Here is a 22,637-nt window from a genome sequence, read left to right on the forward strand (position 1 = left end):
AAAAATATTATTAAAAATTCTAAATGCATGTAAAAAGATATTTACGGATAGATAAAATCTATAGATAGACACGATTTTAATCGACTTCAAAAAAGAACTGGTTATTAATTCGAGATGTTATTATTAACTAAATATACAAATATTAAAGCATTTAACCAAAAAACAATACATAATTTAAATATTGATAACCTTTAAGTTTTATGTAAGAAATTGTTTATTTTTTATTAATAAGGGAGCGTTCAAGTATTACGTAACGAATTTTGGGGTCTTTTGTAAAACGTTACGATGCGGGGCGGGGATTGAATTACGCGTTATTGTTAATATTATTTTCGACTTTCCATTACTTTACACCACATAATGGTAACTTTTAGGTAAAAAGAGTCACTAGGTGGTCACAAAACGTTTTACTATACTTGGGTATAGAAAAACGTTACGGCGCGTTACATGGGGGGGGAGGGGTCAATAATCTCCATAAATTGCGTGACGTAATACTTGAACGCTCCCTAAGTAGTAAGTGCCTTTTCTAAATATTAAAACTCACCAAAGGAACTGGGGCAGAAACTCTCGTTGGCCGGGAAGTACTTGCAGCAAGTGCTGGGCGAAGCTGCCCAATCGAAGAAATCGTCCAGCCAAGAGTTCGGGGGCTGGGCTATGTACGTCACGTTGGATATACGGTACGCTGAAAGAAGAGTATGTTTTATTTAATCAACATTTTAAAAAAAAACACAAAAAAGGTAAAAAAATTACAGGAAAGGGCAAAAATATGTCAAGAATTTGACATCATATTTAGCGCTACCTCACAATCTTACCCAAAAGCAATGGTGCCAGATAAAATAAACATAACTGTACGAGCCAAGGCTGTACTTTTGCTTGAGGCTTTCTTAGTTTTATAATCGTAGCGATTTCCTAAATCGTCAGAGTTACGCACCGAGAGTATAGGCAGACGTAGGCTCTCTCTTCAACAGTTACATTGCATACGTTTCATAGCAATTAACATTACATTATTTTGCACATTCTATTGTTGTACGCGTTTTTAGAGTATAAATAAAATCCCCTTATATTTAAAGCACCCCGATGACCCAGGAAACGTACAATAAGTGGTGTTGGATATTATTTTTTTGTGCTTAGCAAAAATTTCTGGTATTTTAATTTTTATTATATAATTTATGTTTACCTTAATTGTCATACATTTTAGATCAAATATTTTGTAACATATACCGTAGATTTAGTATAGTACTATAGTATAGTAGTATGATGCGGTAAACTTTAATAAATAAAAAATAACTAAGGGTGAGATTCAGAAACGAGAATTAGCGCTATTACTTCCGCATGTCGAAACCCAATACGTTTTTGGCATACGTCGCTAAATACGTAAATACATACGTACGTATGTACGTACGCTAAATCTCTTCTGAATCGTTCCTTCAGCGGTAAGACTCACTAAAGTTTAGCCTTGTAGAGTGAGATTTAAGCTTAATGCGTTTTTGACACACGAAAGTGATACTTATCCATAAATTACCTCGAGATTTTTTTTTTAAATTTTAACTTTTAAAAACGACTAAAGTCTATATTCGGTTTGGCTTCTTCTAACAAGTTTTCAGGAATTTTTAAATGTACATCATGAAAAATTATATACATCATGAAAAATTATAATTTATGTTAAATTAAATCAAAACTAACTATAAAAAAAGCATATAAAATAATAATTTGCACTTGTTTCACTAACTCACCCGAGTACAATTGGTTGGCAACACTGTCCGGCCGACACCATCTTGTCCCACAGATCATGTTCTGCGCATTCACATCCGAATAATCCAAGGCCTCGGACTCCATGACCACGAAATAAACCGGTGGACCGATGTTCAGGTATTTCGTTAGGTATTGGAAGTATTTCAATTGGAAGCTGTCTTGGGGCATGGAGAGCTCTTGATCTAAACCGATGTCTATATGGGGTGCGACCTAAAACCGTAATTGCTAATTATAATTTCTCTCGTCAAGAACAGGTTTCTTGTGTCGGCTAACTGTGGAGCGTCAATGTTTCAATTGGTTTGTGACGTTTTACGTATAAATTTAATGGTTATAATTTTATAGTATACTAGTGGACCCCACAGACGTTGTTCTGCATGATATTTCAAGCTATTAGGATGAAAGTATGAAAGTACCGACTGCAGCGCCACATACCGGGCTGATTTGTGAATCTAAACCATTCCCAGATCCCCTTGAACACACACAAAAAATTTCATCAAAATCGGTCCAGTGGTTTGAGAGAAGTTCAGTGACATACACACTCACAGAAGAATTATATATATATAAAGACTAGTAGACTCGGCCAAGCGTGTGGCTAAGATTTTTATTATATTACATAGTAGTAAACTATTCAAGAGTAACGGCAGGAGAACACCAATCCACCATGCTTCTTTGGTGGTTATGCCATTAAATTGTAGCTTATGTGAAACGTTGGTATTTATTTTGATAAGGATCAATACCTAGGTACGAATAAAGAGCCTTTTCTAGCGGTGGTATTTTAATAAAAAAAATTTAATAAAAGGACGCTTATTGTGACGTAACTATAAAAGATAGAGACATGCTGTCGCGACAATTTTTATAGATAGTGATGTGTCCTAAAAAAATGTAATACATCATTTTGTTCTATCATTAATGGTTTTCGCAGCGCACGCGATTGAAGGAAGTTTTTTGTTTATTTTTTACACCTTGGGTTAGATTATTCAAGCATCCCTATTTTTTTTTTAAATGAAACATAGCCTATGTCACTCGGGAATAGTGTAGCTTGCCAACGGTGAAAGAATTTTTGAAATCGGTGCAGTAGTTTCGGAGCCTATTTATTTCAAACAAACAAAAAATCAAATCTTTCCTCTTTATAATATTAGTATAGATATATATATATATATGTCACTGGCCTTAGTATATAAGTTAGTTATTTAAATATGTTCGACGTCCTGGTGGACAGAAAAACTGTGTCTAGTTTGTGTTTCTACCATACCAACTCTTTTTCTACTTAAGATCATGTATATAATAAATAAATAAAATAAATATATTCAAAAATAAATCGTTGTTCGTATGTCTAGCTAAAACTCGAGAATGGCTGAACCGATTTGACTCATTATGATCTAGAAATATTTGTGGAAGTTCAGGGAAGGTTTAAACGTTGGGAAACATTTATACAAAATAAAAAAAGCATATTATTATACTGTTTTGCTGTCAAATATATTATAGAAGATTGATATGTTAATGTCGTTGATACTGTACGAGTATATGTTTAATTTGTAATTAAAGTCATTCATAAAAAAAATCAGTATACTATTTTAACTAAGTAGTCATCTATCTCTTTTCTACACAGCGTAAGCGCAATATGACAGAAAGAGACGGAATATCACTTAGCCTTAATAAAATCTACCTGATTTCGTTTTAATAAATAGGTAAGAAGTTGTTTTAGACTAATGACACACAACATTTTTATTTAAAAAAAAAATATAAGTATAAAACTTAAAATGATTTGATATCTGAAACGGAATTTTCTCTTCACTTGAGAAAAGTTAAAAAATATATACGTCTTTTTTTTTGCTAAGATTTAGTATGAGAATGAAAAACTTACCGCAACCGACGAGCAAAGCCAGGCGAAGAATATAACCATAACGGAGGCCCGAACTTCCCTCTTCATGAGGAACGGAACGTACACGTCTCTGAAGAGGCTGTAGAGGCCGCCTTCGCTGTTCTCACTCACTTCGGTCTTAGTGCCCGATAGGCAACAGAAGATGTCATACCTGGAATTTAGCAGGGCTATTCTGTAAACTCTATCAATGCCCAATTGACTGGCATTCTTTAACAGAGGGCAGGGTTTGATTATAAGCCAATCTAATCTAAAAAGAACATTTCTTTCTGCTTAGTATCGACATCAGATTCCTGGATTCCTTTCTGTTTTTTTTATTTTTTTTTCTTCTGTATATAGGGGGCCGTTCAAGTCAGTGGCGTAACAGTAGGGTGGCAGGGCAAAATACCACGGGCCCCCGACCCAAGAGGGCCCCTGCCCAAGAGATATTATGTTCTATGGATGAATGTGAAGTCTCCAATATGCATTGGGCCAGCATGGGGACTAAAGAGGAGGCCTATAGCCATTAGTGGGACATATAGGTACAACGTGACGATTTTTACTGATAGGGCCCCATCAAATAATTTTCCACGGGCCCCAGATGGTAAAGATACGCCACTGGTTCAAGTATAACGTAAGCACTATTTGTTTCATGATTTTCTTATTTGTGTGATTACGTCAACAGTAATTATTGACGAGGAGAGAGGAGAAGAAGATGAGGGGGGGGGGGGGCTACACATTCAATCAAAAAGAGAAGACCATATAGTGATCAAGTACAACCAATTACCTATTAGCATTCTGCCGTCTCGTGTCAATAGCCAACAAGGCCACGAAGCATGTGACCTGCAGCAAGAAGTCGACCAGCAAAGCTGCCCCCGCGTAGAGGGCGAAGGCCCGCACTGCCGGCATGTCGCTCAGGGCTCCGAGGAAGAAGCACACGGACTCCGATATTGAGGTGAGGAACATCGAGGGACCCACTTGACCCAAACTGTAAAGGCAAAATTTTATTAATTAAGTAAGAGAACATTTATGTTGCCATAGGTCTATTTGTATTATCCACAGAGTTCAATTGTTTTAGGTATTTTGGTGGATCAAAACATCAAAGACACCCACACACACCCACCCACACAAACACACACCCACCCACACAAACACACACACACACCCATACAAACACACACCCACACAAACACACACACATACACACAAACACAATGAGTCTATCCCTGTGTCCCATTGAGGAACTCAATTAGTAAACCCTTTTACTTCTTTAATTTTCTTCAATCACATTTCCATTATAAGTCAGAATAATTATTTTTAAATAAATATTATATACAGTAGAACCTCTATAAGTCGAACATCAAGGGAGACGCCAAAAAATTCGAGTTATAGAGTTTTCAACTTATGGAGGATTTCGACTTAGGCGGATTTTAATTCGACATAAAGAGTTTGAGGTTAATTCTTATAAATTGAACACCTGACACAAAGCAAGCAAACACGTGTTTCCATGAGTCATAAATTTGTTCTTGTATACTCCTAAAATGTTTTCTAAGAAACAATAGTGTACTCACATTGTCGGCAAGTTCTTAAAGTCGGTAACTTATTTTTGTTCGAACAATAGAGATAATAAATTCAAAATGATCAAGTTGTAAAGGTTGTAAAATAAAACGTTCCTATGTTCGAGATACAGAGGTCAAATTTAATTTTTCGAGTTATAGAGTGAAAATATGTACCAAAATGGCTTGGAGGGACTCGGTGATTATTTCGATTAACAGAGGGTCAAGATTTCAAGTAATGGAGGTTTTGGTGTTTTAAGGGAAGGGAACAAAACATTTTTTTTTTTTTTTTTTTTATATAATAGGGGGGCAAACGAGCTTGCGGGACGACCAAAAAGGGTAGTCCACGCAGCCCATAGACACCCATTTTAGTGGGTGCGTTGCCGGCCTTTGAGGGAGGAGTAGGCTCGTTTTTTAAAAATTTGGAGGTCGTATCTCTGAGGGAAGACCCCCCCCGGGAGCCGATTCCACAGTTCGCTAGTTCGCAAAAGAAAATGCCTAGTAAAGCGGACCGTGGAAGACCTCCAACCATCAAGATGATGCTGGTGAAATTTAGAGGTCGTTCGGCTCGTACGGTGTTGAAAAGAGGCAGGAGGGATCAACCCAAACAATTCTTCAGAACACTCTCCGTAATAAATTTTGTAAAAAACGCAAAGAGACGCAATGTCTCTGCGTAGCGATAGAGAATCAAGCCGATCAGTAAGACATTGGAGATTGACAATTCGACAAGCCCTTCGCTGAATTTGGTCAAAAGGAAGAAGCTGGTATTTGGGAGCACCGGCCCAGAGATGCGAGCAGTATTCCATATGAGGTCGTACTTGAGCTTTGTAGAGCTGCATACGTTGCACCTCAGTGAAACACTGCTTAGCCCCACCCAAAACACCCAGCTTTTTGGAAGCCAGTTTGGCTTTTTCTTCCAGATGACTGCGAAATTGGACCTCTTTCGAAATGCCAACCCCAAGGATACTGAGGCTGTGTGACGAACTAAGGAGAGCGCCTTCAAATTGGGGAGATACGACAAAAGGATCTTTCTTGGCAGAAAACGAACAAACCTGAGTCTTTGTAGGATTAAACTTAACAAGGTTGTTACTACCCCACACAGAAACCTTCTCCAGAATCGACTCAATTTCGAGAACAAGTATGTTGCGACTCTCATCGACTTCAGATCGAGACATGTTCGGATGGCCGGAATATAATGTGTCGATGGTGCTGTCGTCTGCATAGCAATGGATGTTGTCGATATTCAACAGGTCATTGATATGCAGAACGAACAGGGTCGGCAAAAGGACACAACCTTGCGGAACGCCTGCATTGATGGGTCTAGGATTGGAACACGCTCCGTCAACTAGGACTTTAATGCTACGTCCTACAAGAAAATTTGCCAGCCATCGGCATAAGCCATCGGGCAAACCGTATGACGGTAGTTTCGAAAGAAGCGCCCTATGCCAAACCCTATCAAAGGCCTTAGCTATATCCAAGCTAGCGGCCAATGCCTCTCCCTTACTTTCCACAACTTCGGCCCATCTATGAGTCAGATAGGCAAGAAGATCACCAGCCGAGCGGCCACGGCGAAAGCCATACTGACGATCACTAATTAGCTGGTGCTCCTCCAGATATCGCAAGAGCTGCCTATTGATGATAGACTCCATTACCTTTGAAAATAAAGAAGTGATTGCGATAGGTCTGTAGCTGGATGGTTCAGAGCGGTCACCTTTTTTGGGAATGGGATGAACATGCGCAGTCTTCCATGAGCTTGGAACTACGCCCGAGGAGTACGAGAGTCGAAAGAGCCGTGTAAGCACCGGAGTCAGCTCAGAAGCACAGGTCTTAAGAACGATCGAGGGAAGGCCGTCAGGACCACTTGACTTGTGGGTATCAAGGGAGATTAAGGCTCTCCGCTAACTAAGGCTTTTTCGAGATTTGGAGGTTTTTGACTTATCGAGGTTCGACTTAACGAGGTTCTACTGTATTTTTATGTTATACTTAAACTCAAACTCAAAATATCAGTTATTCATATAGGTAATGAACGTCAACAAAAAGTTAAATAATTATAAATTTACATTCACTACCAGTTCGCAAGTCAAAGGCGTAGAGCAGGCAAGAAGAATATTTTCTCAGGATCGGCTTATGGGGTAGGTAGTAGGTAGGTAGGTAGGTAAAACAACCACTATTTTTAAATTAAGTAATTGATTAAATTTTTTAAAAATTACAAAATAAAGGGCATTCAATAATAAGTCACTGGTGCACGCACTACTCCCTGCGTGCACGCACACATACGCGCGAATCAAACAAGCCCACACACAGGAACATTTTCTATTATTAATTATAATATATTGAACTCACGTCCTGCCGATGTGTTCAGCAATGGTCTCGTTGGGTCTCCTCCCCTCTCTCTGGTTTGTTTGGACCAGGATGAAGATGTTGTCCACTCCCACGGCGAGCACCAGGAAGGGAATCACCTCGACGATGATTAGTGTGGCCGCCACGCCCGAATACCCGAAGATACCGATAGAGCACACTACCGACGCTAGGACTATTAAAACACCTGCAAGATTTATAAAATTAATTAATAATTATAATTAAAAATAACTAAGAGTCAACGATAGTTTCAACAGTTTTCTGGTTTACTTTTTAATTGTGTGACCCCAAAACAATTATCTTATATATAAAATTCACGTGTCACAATGTTTGTTCCCATGCTCCTCCGAATCGGCTCGACCAATTCTTATAATTTTTTAATGCATATTCAGTGAGTCTGAGAATCAGACATACATTTATCATCCCCCTAAATGTTAAGGGTGGTCCAACCCCTACATTTTTATTTTTTAACAAGACTTTTTGTTTTTATTTTCTTATGATACAGCATACAAAAATACATACAACACTTAATTGTCACCCCTCTACGATCAACCCCTATTCTTTATTATATATATACTTATTTTTATTGAACTAAAAAATGTTGCCTAAAAATATTATACTTGGCAAAACGACGTTTGCCGGGTCAGCTAGTTTTTCTATGAAAAAAATGTTTTAAAACGCAAAATTGTTTTTTTATACCATATAATAAGTGAATTCATATTATAAGTAAACTATTGGCGAACTAGCGAACTGTGGAATAGGCTCCCGGTGAGAGATACGAACTCCAAATGTTCAAAATTCGAGTATACTCCTCCCACATAAGCCGGCAACGCACCCACTAAAAATGGGTGTCTATGGGATGCGATGACTGCCCTTTATGAGTGTCCTCCAGGCTCGTTTGCTCCCTATTATATTTAAAAAAAAACAAACAAACTAACCTCCCAATCCCAAAGTGACTTTACTGTCAATGAGCAGCCTCGCGCAAGTAGTGAACCGTCCGAGCGAGATGGCGATATACGCGAACATGATGAAGTAAGAGACGAGAATAGTCGAAATGTCGGAGCTCGATTCGCGATCGAGTTCGTCCTCGATGGACCGTTCGGACGTATACGCAATATCCATGTACGCGGGCATCTCATTCTCCGTGTAGTTCTTCATGAATGCTATGAACTCCTTCTCCCATTGTTTTGCTGGTTTCAGCTGAAAAATAGAAAAGTTATGTAAACTTTGACGCGTTCAAGTATTACGTCACGCAATTTTTGGAGATTATCGGCGACCCCCGTGTAACGCGCCGTAACGTTTTTTGTACCCAAGTACAGTACTGTAACCAAGTATAGTAAAACGTTTCGTGACCACCTAGTGAATCTTTCTACCTAAAAGTTACCATTATGTGGTGTAAAGTACTGGAAACTCAAAAATAATATTTACAATAACGCGTAATTCAATCCCCGCCCTGCATCATAACGTTTTACAAAAGGACCCCTCCTAAATTTGATACGTAACACTTGAACGCTCCCTAATCGAGTAACTCGATAGAGTTTACCGAATGTAGTTAGTTTATTTAGTATCTGAATTCTGTCGTAATCAATACAAATAACTAGGCGATTCTAAGCTTTCCCGGCTGTATTGAACCGGGTAATTGGTTGTCATTTGATTTTAAATCCTGTAAGTGGTGGAATAAAATACTAATACACCTTAAATAGCCAGATTCAGAGATAATATATAAAATATGAATAAAACTAGGTATATAACCTTTTAACTTGAAAAAATAATTAAAACTCCTTTATTTGTTTAAAAGGTAAATGTCATTATGGTCATTCAAAATTCTTGGCATAGCTGCTAACTTCACGCATATTCTATTTCTTTTTACTTGTAGATTGTCTTATTCCCATCTCATCATACAAAGTATTTATAGTTACGTTAAAACGTGTTCGTAAACCTACATATCTAACAAATATTATATCTGAATTTTTAATTTGAGTCAAATAATTTTTACTTTTTTTAAATTAAAATTTTGAATATATAAATAAATAATAATTATAACGTACCTTTTCCTTATCGTGTCTATTATTAACAAGAATGGTTAGAATAAGGGCAGTGGCTTCGTGGAAGCGAGATTTCTTGGTGAGTTGTTCCTGGGGGGCCAAAAAGCCTCCCAAACCCACGGCCGGCAACACCGGCCCGCCCCACGGGGCGAGACATGTATAGGGATTGCTGGAAGCGAAAGATTATATTAAAACTATACACTACTTTCGTTACAAAAAAGTTCTTACTCCTAATGAACAAATATATGAGAATTATCTAATAATTCTTTACACCCTGTATTATGTCTTCAAATGGGTCAAATATGTCCCATTTTCGGTGGAGAACTTTTATAGTAGCAAAACTTATGAAAATGTCAGAATTCTACGGAATTAAAAACCAAACTATACAGTACACTACCTAACACCATTAAAGCTTTCATTAAAAAAAAAAGGGTGCGTTTTTATGTACGCGCGTAAGAAGTTATACTTCTTTGGCATTATTAAAAATAGTTTTTGATTGCATGCAAATAATTAATTACAATTAAATAATCAAAGACTGGAAAAGGAGTCATTATAGTCAATAAAGTTCAGTTTACATTTGAAAAATTAAATAAATAAATATTTATTATTATTCTCTTACATTAAGTGTAACAAAAATTCTATTGTTATTCGAATGTTGTTTTTAAATTATGTCCAATGCCGTAGCATCTTCCGTGGGCAACTTCATTCTGATAATTTTGTGTCACGATGCGCGCACATCGTAAAATTTCACTTTCATCAATTTCTCATAACGCGCCTTACGAAGTATAACTTAAAAAAAATATTCGTATAAATACTTACTTGGCACAAGTGATGACCTGCGACAGATACTCATTATCCTCCAGATTCTCCTCAATATTGCTGGCATCGTTATCCCACCACCCGAGCACAGACATGATACCACACTTGTCAGCCGTCACGGGCCCACTGAACGGAGAGGAGAGTGGGGCAAAGCATATGTCCTCTATGCGGGTCTCGTTTCCTAAGGCTGTAAATTTTTATCAATATTGAATGCTGCTACTGGGTGGAAGCACTGTATGATGCTTGTTGTGACTTCCGGTGTTCTTGTTTCATTAATTGGTAATAAATTCAGTAATAAGGCCCTTATTTAGTATTTAATATAGTTAAAAATGTTTCGCCACGTTTATTAAAAAATTGCGAAAAAATATTGTAATTAAAATCTTCAAATTACAATAATGACAATAATGTCATATTGATTGTCATTGACACCATCTGTCAAAGTCAGGTAGCAATTTGATTGTATGAGGTCTAATACTTGGATATATTTTTTTTTATATAATAAATGAGCAGGAGGCTGGAACCCTTGTCTCAAATGGCTAAATAGCTCGTCCCCGTACCACTCTATATCAGCAGGGCGCGAACACCCCCACCCAAAGGGGGCATATGCCCCGTGCGTGCCTAAAACCTGATGTTAAGTGATACCGTCGTCACATTGCCAGAAGGCGCGCAAGTGCGTTTCCGGCCTTTAAGCGACACCTACATTGTGTGTAGTTTTTTGACGTCATACTGTAACGCTCTAAGCAGTAAAAGATTTTTTTCCCTAAATTAAATATATTTCTAGTATCGTACTTATCTGATCCTAAATAATTTATTTATGCTCTCGATAATTACACATTAAAATGAAAATCACATATTTATGAATATATGTTATAGAAAGGATATACACGTGTGAAAATGACATCAGAACCTAAGATGGCGCAGCGCCATGCAACTTCCTTACAATCGAGCCAGTGATATCGCAGCACAACTCACTCTCTTGTATCGAAGACTCGAAGTACCGAAGAAGTCGCATGGATATGCCATACATTATAATCTTTATATATATAATTCTTCTGTGAGTGTGTACGTCACTGAACTTCTCTCAAACGACGAGACCGATTTTGATGAAATTTTTTGTGTGTGTTCAAGGGGATCTGGGAATGGTTTAGATTCACAAATCAGCCCGCCAGATGGCGCTGCAGTCTGTACTTTCATACTTTGCTTTACTAATCGCTTGAAATATCATGCAGGACAACGTCTGTCGGGTCCACTAGTGTGTCTATAAAAAACCAACTCACCAATTATCCTATTCTGCAACTCCAGCACATCCAACAAAAACGTTGAATTGAAGACAGACCCAAAGGTTATAGTAGTGCCATCAGCAGCCGTGTACTCCGGCTTCGGGAGACCCTTAGCGGTGATGATCAGCATTTCTGTCCTATAGAACGGCTCAAAGTGAGAGTCGAAGTATTCTCTCTCTTGACGCGATCTGGAGTTGGGCGCCGCCCATAGTTCTACCGGATCTGTGGTCACTTGCATGAACCGTATGCCGTAACCCAGAGAAACTACCACACATAGACCTGCAATACCAAAAAAAGGTTGAAATTGATAAGCAAACATACTACAGTTATTTTAATTAGTAGGCCTTTAGTAGGGAAATATATATTTTCACGAGAGAAGACCATAACCTTATTAATTACTAATAATAACTCAACGAAACTAAATTTTAAAAAATGTGTGGCACTCGGGGACTGCCGCCGTAAAGCTATTGCATAGCATTTTTTATCAACTTATGCAATTATAATTATTTATTAATTTTTTATTTACGCAGTTTTTTTTTTCTTTGATATTAATTCAATCTACCACTCTACCAGACTCAGACTAATACGCCTATATGACGTCTCACTCTAACGCGTACCGACTGCACAGCCCGCGCTTACGCTACGTCACCGATTTCGTCAGAGCAATGTGAATACACAGTATGCGTTCTGTCCCACTCTAACGCGTATCGGCCGTACAAATATTACGTTATCGTATATTAGGTTTATTGTTGTTACGGAATTTCTTGAATCGGTCGCCGCGCTCAAAGCCCGCGATAAAATCTATGCAATAGCTTAAAATAATACAAGTAATGTTTTAAATAGTATTATTTTTTTTATATTTAGTATCTCACGTCTTGGGCGCTGTCAAATATGTCAAACTTAATACAGAAAAAATGGTTTAACAGCTGCTGAAGGTAGATATAACTTTGCGCTAATCAAATATATTCCAGAATAGTCTAACAAACTCACCCATCAACAAAACAATCCACGGCCTCGAGGCCATAGCACATCCCCACCATTGGAAAAAGTCCTCCAGCTTGGTCTCAGTTTTAGCTCCGAGCCTCTCAAAGAATGTGGCGTCATTAGCTCCGTCCGGTTGATCAATCGACCAGCCGACAGCTCCAGGATTTGTGGGCATATCTTGATTATTTTCGGATGCCACGCCTATATACAGAATTTATATTTAAGTAATTTAAAAAATTTAACCATTTTTTTACAAATACCTGTCAAGATCATTTACCTACTCTACATGAGTTTTTGTTGAAACTTGGACTGTTCTCTAAATTTAAACTTTTTTTAAAAATGAAAAGGAATCATCCGGATATGACTTTTAGTCTCCGAGAAATTGGTGGGTAAACATACATTCACTTAGGAAATTTAGCACACATGTTAGGAAGCCTATATTATCGAATTCCAGCCATATACAAACTCCTTTTTTAACAGATAAAGAAAAACAAAGGAAGTTATCTCTTCCCGTTTAAAAGGTATTACAATTGCAAGTTATTGATAATAAATTGCTGCTTTCAGCTGCTTGCAGAAAGGAATATTACCATGCGTACTTCTTAAATAAGGTTTTTATTATTTTAACATATTTGCCTTCATGTATAAGTAAAAAGTAAAAAATTATCAAAGACGTAATTTCACTCATTCAGAACATTCCACATAAGTTCTATAAAGAAAAATAATAGGTGAAAACTTTCTTGATATTTAGCTATGCTGCTGTCTATGGAATGGCTAAGCTCGCAAGTGCGTTGCAGGCCTTTTAAGAAAAAGGCTCATTCCGTAATGGAATCAAATTAGAAAGACAATTTATAACTCATTCTCTTAAATTGTTTTAACACCATAAAACCATTTTTATAAATACTTAAACCGCATGCAATATACGTGTTATAAGGTGGACAGAACAAAACTACTAAACAAGCACTATTCTACGAATTTTGGTCAAAGATGACATCAGGTGTAAATCTATATCCTTGAACTCTTAAAGGCAAAATCATTATCACCGTAATCTTTTACGGAAATCAAACTATGAAAGATAATTTATTAAACATTTATTACTATTTCCGTGTTCACTGGCCTTGAGGACATTATGTTAAACTCTTTAATACCACAATTAAAAAAAAAATTTTATATCATTAAAAAAATAAACCTTACTAAAATGAGAGTTTTCAGATCACTACTGTTAACTAAATTTTATTACGAAGTCATAGATTTTCTTTAGTTTTACGGCAATTACGCCTGATGTCACCTCGCCAACCTTACTTGGCGTATACGTACTAGATCTATGCGTGTGTAGCGGGCTTGTCTCTGGTCCGTCGCGGTCTCCGGCCCTCCACGACTCTGTCCCAAACCCAACACCACCCGGTTAGTTTACCCGACTACCAAATCGTCATCCCTCACAACTTTGGACAATCTATCTGTTCAATTCTAAGAGTGTCCCTTCGTCAAGTGTATGAAGCAAAGAAGAATTAACAGCGACAGAGTAAAGTATACATTTCGTGCAAAAGAAAATTACTTTTAGTAATTTAAATATCTCCTTCTCTATACTATAAAGAGGAAGGATTTCTATAACTGTATTGAATAAGCTCAAAAATCTTATTAACAAAGGCTATATTTATTTTCAAAACATTAAAAAAGGTCCTTCGAAGCCGGAACACAGGTCGCTTCGCATAGTTTCTTTTCTATCTGTTTTTTAAATAGTTTTCTGATATTCGTTTGGCCTTTTTTTAGAAAATTATACTTTTCTTTCATAGATTTACGCAGGCCGCTCGTAAGTTATAACTCTATCGAGAATTATTCCAAACCGATTTTAACTTAAATAAAACCAATAGTAAAACTTCCAAAATGTTCAGTTTTGTGAAGGATGACTCTTAAAAATTATAATATATTTGCATTATCGCAAGCAGGTGACAGATCAAACGTGTGAGTATAAAATATCTGTCAACTGATAAATTAGCACATCCATTTACAAACTACCTTTCACAGAATTGGCGTGTATTAGGCCACTTCGGGTTTTTTTTTAGAAAATCTAGTGTAAAATGGATGCGGTAATTCCAAGTGCTGAATAGCCCCTTAATGACACGGCCATGCTTAAAATAAATAAAAAAATTGCAAGTGTCAATAACGTGATATTTCAATTGTATAGTATCCAGCCATCACCATCTTGTTTTTCAAAACTGTTAGTATTACTCCTTCACCATTACTTCAATATAAAATGCAATAATCAACTAAGTAATTGATACGCTAAATAGGTCGAAGTTCAAGGACGTAGCATTGGGGTCATTCACTTCACGGTAATTGACCTTTACGCCATTTCGTCCACAATATTATTTTTGTTGGGTGAATGCCAGACACAGCTGTGTAAAACTTACTTATAAATGGTATTTACTCAAAAAGTATATAAACTTTATTACAACTGCATAAAGATAATCCTAATAAGTGTCGCAGGTTTATCAAAAGCCATTTTCATCGCGTTCTCTTTCGATTTATTAGACTTACGGAAAGATTCAGAAACGAGACACGACTATGACTCCGGTATGTCAAATTTGACTTACTAGAGTCTCACTTAGGGCTAAGTCTCGACTCTGAATCTTATCCTTAGATTTATTATAATAATTAATATGAAAAATAATCGAGCCTAGTTCAGATTGAACGCAGCTGAACAGTTGAAAAAAAAAATTGCACTTCACAAAACCTAACGAGAAAACTCACCAACAATATTCTCCTGGGGATTGCAGCAATAGACACCTCCAAGGAACAACGAGGTGAATATAACGAAGACGATAGCCATACACACTGCGTATCCATCTCCTCCGGCGATCGTGAAAGGCCTTGGTGGTGGGGGCGTGGGAGGCGGAGCTGGGCAGGATGCAGCGCAATCTAAGCAGGAGCAACCTGGTTGACCCTGGAAAATATATGATACATAATAACTTTGTATGAAACTTGGTGTTAGGGTTGCCTGAAAGAAATTGTTTCAATACAAGTTCGTCAGTTGCACTATGTAATATTTTTTACGTAATTAAAATTGTTATTATGTTCGTTCGTTCTACAACTGAGCGATTCTTAAGGCCAGGGAACCAGCTGCCCACTGAAGTATTTCCGAACAAATTCGACTTAGGTTCCTTCTTCAAGACAAGAGCGACCGTACCAAAGCCCGGAAACGCACTTGCGAGCCTCCTGATAATTTGTGTGCCCATGGGCGGTGGTATCACTTAACATCAGGTGATGATACATAAAAAATGTTCACTAATGTGTATCAGCGATAAATAATGTTATATATTTCGTTTCGGAATTACAACACCTAGTGTCGTAATCACGTACAGCAAAAAATATATGTTATAAAATGAGGCGTGTTGGTCTAGTGGCTTCAGTGTGCGACTCTAATCCCTGAGGTCGTAGGTACGATCCCCGGCTGTGCACCAATGGACTTTCTACGTGCGCATTTAACATTCGCTCGAACGGTGAAGGAAAACATCGTAAGGAAACCGGCTTGCCTTAGACCCGAAAAGTCGACATGTGTCAGGCACAGGAGGCTGATCACCTACTCGGCTATTAGATTTACAAATGATGAAGCAGATACAGAAATCTGAAGTTTTATTTAGGGCCCTTTGTGGTTATTATATAAAATACTTTTACTATATATTGGTTGTATTATATTACTTCGTTCTAATAAACCAGATATTCTGACTCAGGGGGTTACAAAGATTACCCAATGTTCTAAAGACAGAGTAAAAGAACAGCAATGTTCATGTAAAAATATAATCTGGCTGTAGTGACGTCACTTATAAGCATGATAATCATTAAATCTAAGGAAAATTTCTTTTTTTTCTTACCTCCGTTAATCCGATACTGCAAGGTTTAGTCGGTGGGTTAGCTGGTGTAAATCCATCAATTGGTTCATCCCCACTGATGTAGTTAATTTGAAATGGCACGTACGGCGTGGCAGCATCACCCATTGTATCGAACCAGTGTTGGGGCGTACAATATTCAGATGTATAATCACCACACATCAAGTCTAACGCTAGTTTGTTTGATGATGGCATTTGAACCTGAAATTTTAATGTATACGATGTTTTTAACACTATCACACTAACACTAACTATTAACACCTTTATTAAATATTTTATACAGATGAATTTATCTCAAACAGACAACATTTACATTATATATTAGCTTAATCAATAGGTATTTCTTAGTTAAATGTATTTAATAATTTTTGAAAGTTTCGTTTATGTTTGAACGTTGTTGTACATATTATGTATTCTATTTTTGTTTTTTGTTATATATAATAATATATGATAGCTGTAGGAATACGAAATAAATAGTTTTAACAAAGAAATAGAATGCTGTCTTACTAATTCTAAAAATACAAAACAAAGTTTTTGAAGTGAAAACTTCTTTAGCGGCGTTGTACACTTTTTTGGAATGGGTAAAAAAATTTGAACTCGCGTCAGGACAAATTCGTAAGACGGATGTTTTTTAAAGGATTATGAACCTTCGTGCTATATAGTTTCGGTTTTAATTCATTTGTCTTTTTCCTCAGATACATTGATGCATGTGGAATTGGAGCTTAAGTCAATACATCAAGGTTTAATTTTGCGAAACGTCTAAAGCTTTATTATTAACGATTTGGTCAGACTGACGAGGGATGGAGAGTAGACAGCTGGCGCGGCGTATTTAATGTAATATAAATTGTCATGTTTGTGTGCGATAGCGCAATAAATAAATATTGTATTCAACCACATAAATGATAGTACTTTTATACTGATAATTAAAGCAATTCGTGCAAAATTATTCCCTAACCATTCCAAAATATCAAAAATGCACAACGTTAATATTCAAGTTCTCACTTCTGCCGGCACTCCCGGAGTGCAACCCGCCTTTTTTTTTGACTGATGCCTTTTCTATCAAGATTTTTTCCTATTATAGTGATTATAGAATTTTTCAGTTTTATTTATTAATTAGTTTTCAGAATTCAATTACTCTATACAGCTATTACTTACACTAGAACAGGACGTGAACGTTGTGTTCATGTAAGTAGCTCCCAAGTGGTAGTCTATCTCATCCACCTGTTGATGCGTTGCTGAAAATCATATTAAAAAAAATTAGCACCAACAAATGTGAGGGCCGCAAAATGACGTATTACAACACTGCAATTCCAGAACGAAAGAGATTTTTAGAGGACAGTAAACTGTGGATAACTGAGTTCCAGGTACCAGCTTTATTAAAACGATCCAGTTGAGATGCTGGTGAGTTTAGGTTCCTAATTTGAATCGCATTTTTTCGTACCATAACCTCCTAGAACTGAATGCAAGACCGAACGAAAGAACAACCATATTGTGTGGTTTCTATTTTGTCATGATACGAATTTTAATACAAATTGAATGAACATAATAATTAGCGCTAAGGTCCAGTTAAAATCTTAACTGGCTGGATTATTTGAAGTCATGGTATAAAAATATAAGCTATGCAGTTCAGTTGTAGGTTGTTAATAGGCTCGCAACAAGAGTTCATGGTAGGCCCCCAGATCTTCATTCTGAATTTTTTAATAATCTGAGAGGCCTTCATTAAAAATTACCATTTAGTCTAAAGTAAGATTTACATATAGTAAACAAAAAAAATATAAGAAAAAGTGTCCTCAGTGTCCAAAAACATTTGGTTTTGTATTATTGCTTTGCTATGGATTGCTTTAAGATCATATTAGCACTTATAACAAATTTAAATACTATCAAAGATTTTCTTCTTTTCTATTTAATTTTGGATTTAAAAACGAATCTTCTTAGAATTAATTGTCTTGGGATTCAACTCCTTATCATTTAATCACACTATTTTAAGAGATTTAATATCACATTTTTCTTACCATTAAATGGCGCATATTTCTTCGCGTGCAAGAAAGTATTCTGAATGGGGGAACACGTCATAGTGCAGATGTGCTTGAGGAAGTTGTCCAGGCAGGTGGGACATCGTGAGAGGAGGTTGACAGCGACGCCTATACTCTTGTCCAAGTTTCTGAGCTGCTCCCCGTCACAGCAGACCGTGTTGCCCGCCGCGATATCCGGGCAGTACTTTTCAAGGATTGACTGTTGGAAAAAACATTTTTTTATTGAATTTGTTCCATAAAATAATAACAAAGATACGATGGGACAAACCTGGATATCAGAAAGAAGACGCATGACAATTTTACGAACTCAGACACGATTAAGTCCTAAGATAACGCATCTTAAAACAGGTTATGTAAGAATGAACGCTGACCGTTTCTCAGTTTACACTTTTAGATTAAATCAAAACACGATATCTTAGTCTAATACTAATTTATACATGAATCCTAACTCTCTACGTTTGCCTTATGAAAGTAGCGTTCTACGTTATATTGCAAAACATCTATCACCAGCTCATCTTGAGCACTAACAATTCTAGAAAAACTCAGGTCTTCAAATGCCATTTTACGTAATTCATTTGAGATGAGTCCATTACATAATTGTCTATACACAAAGTATTACTTAGTACTAAACAAACGTTGTATTTTACTAATACAAAAAGCTTTATCTTAGCCATTTGAACCCTGCTAATAATCTGACCTTGCGTCCAACTCTAAGACAGAGGTTCCTTGATTACAATAAGGTCATAAGACAATGACTTTAAGATTCGCAGATACAGTTCTTAGATTCCGATTGAACTTAATTATCAACTGGAGATTTTTTACATAATGTGGGCAAACAAGGATACAAAAAAAATCAGTGGCGCTACAACCTCTTTAGATCAGATTTCTGAGTCTGTTACATGATCATTTTTAAATCTAATAGGTAAGTAGGTGATCAGCCTCCAGGTGGGTCTAAGACATGTCGGTTTCCTCACAATGTTTTCCTTCACCGTTCGAGCAAATGTTAAATGCGCACATAGAAAGTCCATTGGTGCAAGGCCAGGAATCGAACCTACGACCTCAGATATGAGGGTCGCACGCTGAAGCCACTAGGCCAACACTGCTCAAACAACAAGCAAGCATACAGCACGCCCAATACGGACACTTTTTGGTGTCTATTAGTGGGTGCCTTTGAGGGAGGAGTACACTCAAACTTTCAATAATTGGAGAAGTCGATTCCACGGTTCGCTAGTTCGCAAAATAAAGTGCCTTGTGAAACGGACTGAGGAAGACTTCCAGCCATCAAGGTGATGTTGATAAAGTGTTGCATTGCTCGTACGGTGTTGAAACGAGGCAGGAGAGATCAACTCAAACCAATCTTCAGATCACTCACCATAGTACACATTGTAGAAAACGGAGAGACGCGATTTCTTTACGCATGCGTATTATTAAGTTTGATATCTGGAATCACTTGCCTCGTTTAATACTACAAGTTACATTTAAAAAGAGTGACGAACAGTTTTCGTCCGTTCTACGCCGTCGATTTTAGAACTGGCAGTAAATATAAATCTAGAAGCATGCATTTTTAACGACGATCAACGTCAAAGTGTGCATTTAATAACTTATATAAATAAATGATATTTTGATTATTGTTCAAGCATAGCGCCTTAGGAAGCGTTCAAGTATTACGTAACGCGTTTTGGGAGGGAGGGGGTCCTTTTGTAAAACGTTACGATGCGGGGCGGGGATTGAATTACGCGTTATTGTTAATATTATTTTCGACTTACACCACATAATAGTAACTAAAGAGTCACTAGGTGGTCGCGAAACGTTTTACTATACTTGAGTACAGTACTGTACTCTACGAAAATTTACATCATCGATAATTTTGACATGATTCATTTTTTTTAAATAATAGATACATATAAAGTATAAGTATAAACATATAATATATAAGTGTATAAAGTTATATTAACTACACATTGGAACGTTGATGATTTGCGTTTATATACCGAATATATAACAGAGACGATGATTCAACGATGGAGGATCGATCGTGGAAATACCAAGGTTTAATCAAAGGGGGACTATATAAGGCTTCTATACACAAGTTTGTTGATAGAGAACAGTGTAAGTGTATAAGTCTTTAGCACTTGCAAACATGTGTATTTTGTATGTAAACGAAATTAAGATAATAGACGCTTTAACTTAAAATAATATAATAGTCAAATCAAAGAGTCTTCTGACAAATTTGCAACAATTAGCATTACTATGTTAAATATTATTACCGATTTTTGAGGCAATATTTATTTATTAAATTTGTAATAATAATTGACTGGCAACTAATTCTTTGTATAAGCGAAATTACATAGATATACGCATATAGTAAGCTAACTTAACAATACAGACAAGTAGACAGTGACTGTTGAACATCTGCAATAGGCGGGTCCACACAGAGCGAGCAGCCTCGCGAGGCATTTGCCGCGCGAAGCAGCTCGCTCTGTGTGGACGCGCCTCGGCCGAGGCAAGCGAGCGCCCGAGCCATCGAGTGTCGGCTTTTTGATTTGCTCAAAGGCGCCTCATTCGTTTGTCGCGCGCACTCTGGAGGTTTACCGCGCGCAGCCGCCTCGCGATAAGTTTCCTCGCGCGGCAAATGCCCCGCGAGGCTGCTCGCTCTGTGTGGACCCGCCTATTTACTATCTCATTAATATTATTAAATGATTTGACGATATTTTTGAACAAATACATTTTCATATTTACACTATAAATTTGTAATAATATTTGACTAACAAAATATCCTCTAGGTACGAAGAAACAGAGTTCGTGAAGAATTCTTGGGTTGCTCACAACCCCGCAAGACTAAGTATATAGCAGGCCAACTGTCTCGTCTTGTTTCAATTAATTGTATCCCAGCATCCTCAAGACAAATAATAACATGATTTCATGTATAAAATGAGTATTTGATATTTCATATATCAACGTTTTCAGCCAGTGTTCAAAACTCATGATGCAATTTTTACGTTACGCTGTGTAACGTAACAATTTTAAACGTCAACTTAGTATGAATTGATATGAAAGACGGTTATGTGAGTGTATTTCACATTGAAATAGTGTTATTCGATGCAACTGAATAGACGCTTGCATAATTTTTTAAAGATATCAACAGCATTTAGTAATGAGAAATAAAGTATTTGTATATCGGAAATCCTTTGATCATTTGTGACAGTCAAATAGGCTATCAGCTTACAAATAACTGATAATTGTAAGATAAACACCTGTTATGATAAAGGGAATGAGTCTTTTGTTTAAACTAGTATTTTACTTAGGAAAGTTTTTGGACCGATGTCAAAATGCATTTCATTAGTATACTAAGGCCCAGCACACATGGTGAAACGCAACTGCAACGAAACTGCAACTACTAGTTACTTTTGAGTTTCATTTGAGTTTATGCCTTTGAGAGACAACACACGTCGCAACTAGTTTGAAACCGGTTTGAAACGCGTTGCAGATCAGTTGCTTTGAAACCAGCGTGCAGGAAACTCGTGTCGGATTTGGTTCTGTCTGGTCTCAAAATCAGAATTATTGTGACTAATTTCATCATATTTAGGTTGCAGCGTGTGTGGAAAACGTTTGAAACTGGTTTCAAACCTATAATTTCAAAAGGGTTTCGTTGCAGTTGCGTTTCACCATGTGTGCTGGGCCTAACAGAGCAGTGTTGGTTGGTTGAGGGTGCACTTCAACCCAAAATCCGTGCGTTCAAGTAATGGCTGTGCACCAATGGACTTTCGAAGAGGGATTACACTCTCGACCGTACTCTAAAGAAAAATATCGCAAGAAACCGGCTTTAGATCCAAAAGTGTTTCAGGCAGAAGGCTGATCATCTACTTACCTTTGAAAAGAATAAATGATCAGGAAACAAAACAGAAATCTGATGTCCAGACCTAAATGGTTATAGCGCCATTGATTTTTATTTAGAATAATACATTATCACTGAGTGGTAGTAACATAGGCTATATTAATTTTCAAACAATTTATAAACATAAATGTTCAGCCACACGAAGCCGGGAGAAGATTATATACTACATAACACAA

At 37.0% G+C, this 22,637-nt stretch overlaps 1 protein-coding gene across 5 annotated transcripts in view; it reads right to left on the minus strand.

Annotated features, from left to right (window-relative positions):
• Positions 1–22,637, minus strand: part of LOC125060953 (NPC intracellular cholesterol transporter 1) — a 64,101-nt gene that overhangs the window by 13,386 nt on the left and 28,078 nt on the right. For 4 of the 5 annotated variants that reach the window (XM_047666079.1, XM_047666081.1, XM_047666080.1 and 1 more), the window contains exons 3-17: positions 18,546–18,765; positions 17,689–17,768; positions 16,519–16,734; positions 15,398–15,590; positions 13,964–14,026; positions 12,656–12,850; positions 11,663–11,944; positions 10,386–10,572; positions 9,570–9,735; positions 8,460–8,721; positions 7,507–7,708; positions 4,395–4,595; positions 3,614–3,782; positions 1,731–1,959; positions 542–679 (exon numbers count right to left, since the gene is read on the minus strand). In XM_047666079.1, the coding sequence (XP_047522035.1) occupies positions 542–679; positions 1,731–1,959; positions 3,614–3,782; positions 4,395–4,595; positions 7,507–7,708; positions 8,460–8,721; positions 9,570–9,735; positions 10,386–10,572; positions 11,663–11,944; positions 12,656–12,850; positions 13,964–14,026; positions 15,398–15,590; positions 16,519–16,734; positions 17,689–17,768; positions 18,546–18,765 (2,803 nt within the window). The remainder of the gene's footprint in view (positions 1–541; positions 680–1,730; positions 1,960–3,613; positions 3,783–4,394; positions 4,596–7,506; positions 7,709–8,459; positions 8,722–9,569; positions 9,736–10,385; positions 10,573–11,662; positions 11,945–12,655; positions 12,851–13,963; positions 14,027–15,397; positions 15,591–16,518; positions 16,735–17,688; positions 17,769–18,545; positions 18,766–22,637) is intronic. The other variant, XM_047666082.1, reaches the window with a different exon arrangement.

Source organism: Pieris napi, chromosome 22, assembly GCF_905475465.1.
Source record: "Pieris napi chromosome 22, ilPieNapi1.2, whole genome shotgun sequence".
Classification (NCBI taxonomy): Eukaryota; Metazoa; Arthropoda; class Insecta; order Lepidoptera; family Pieridae; genus Pieris; species Pieris napi.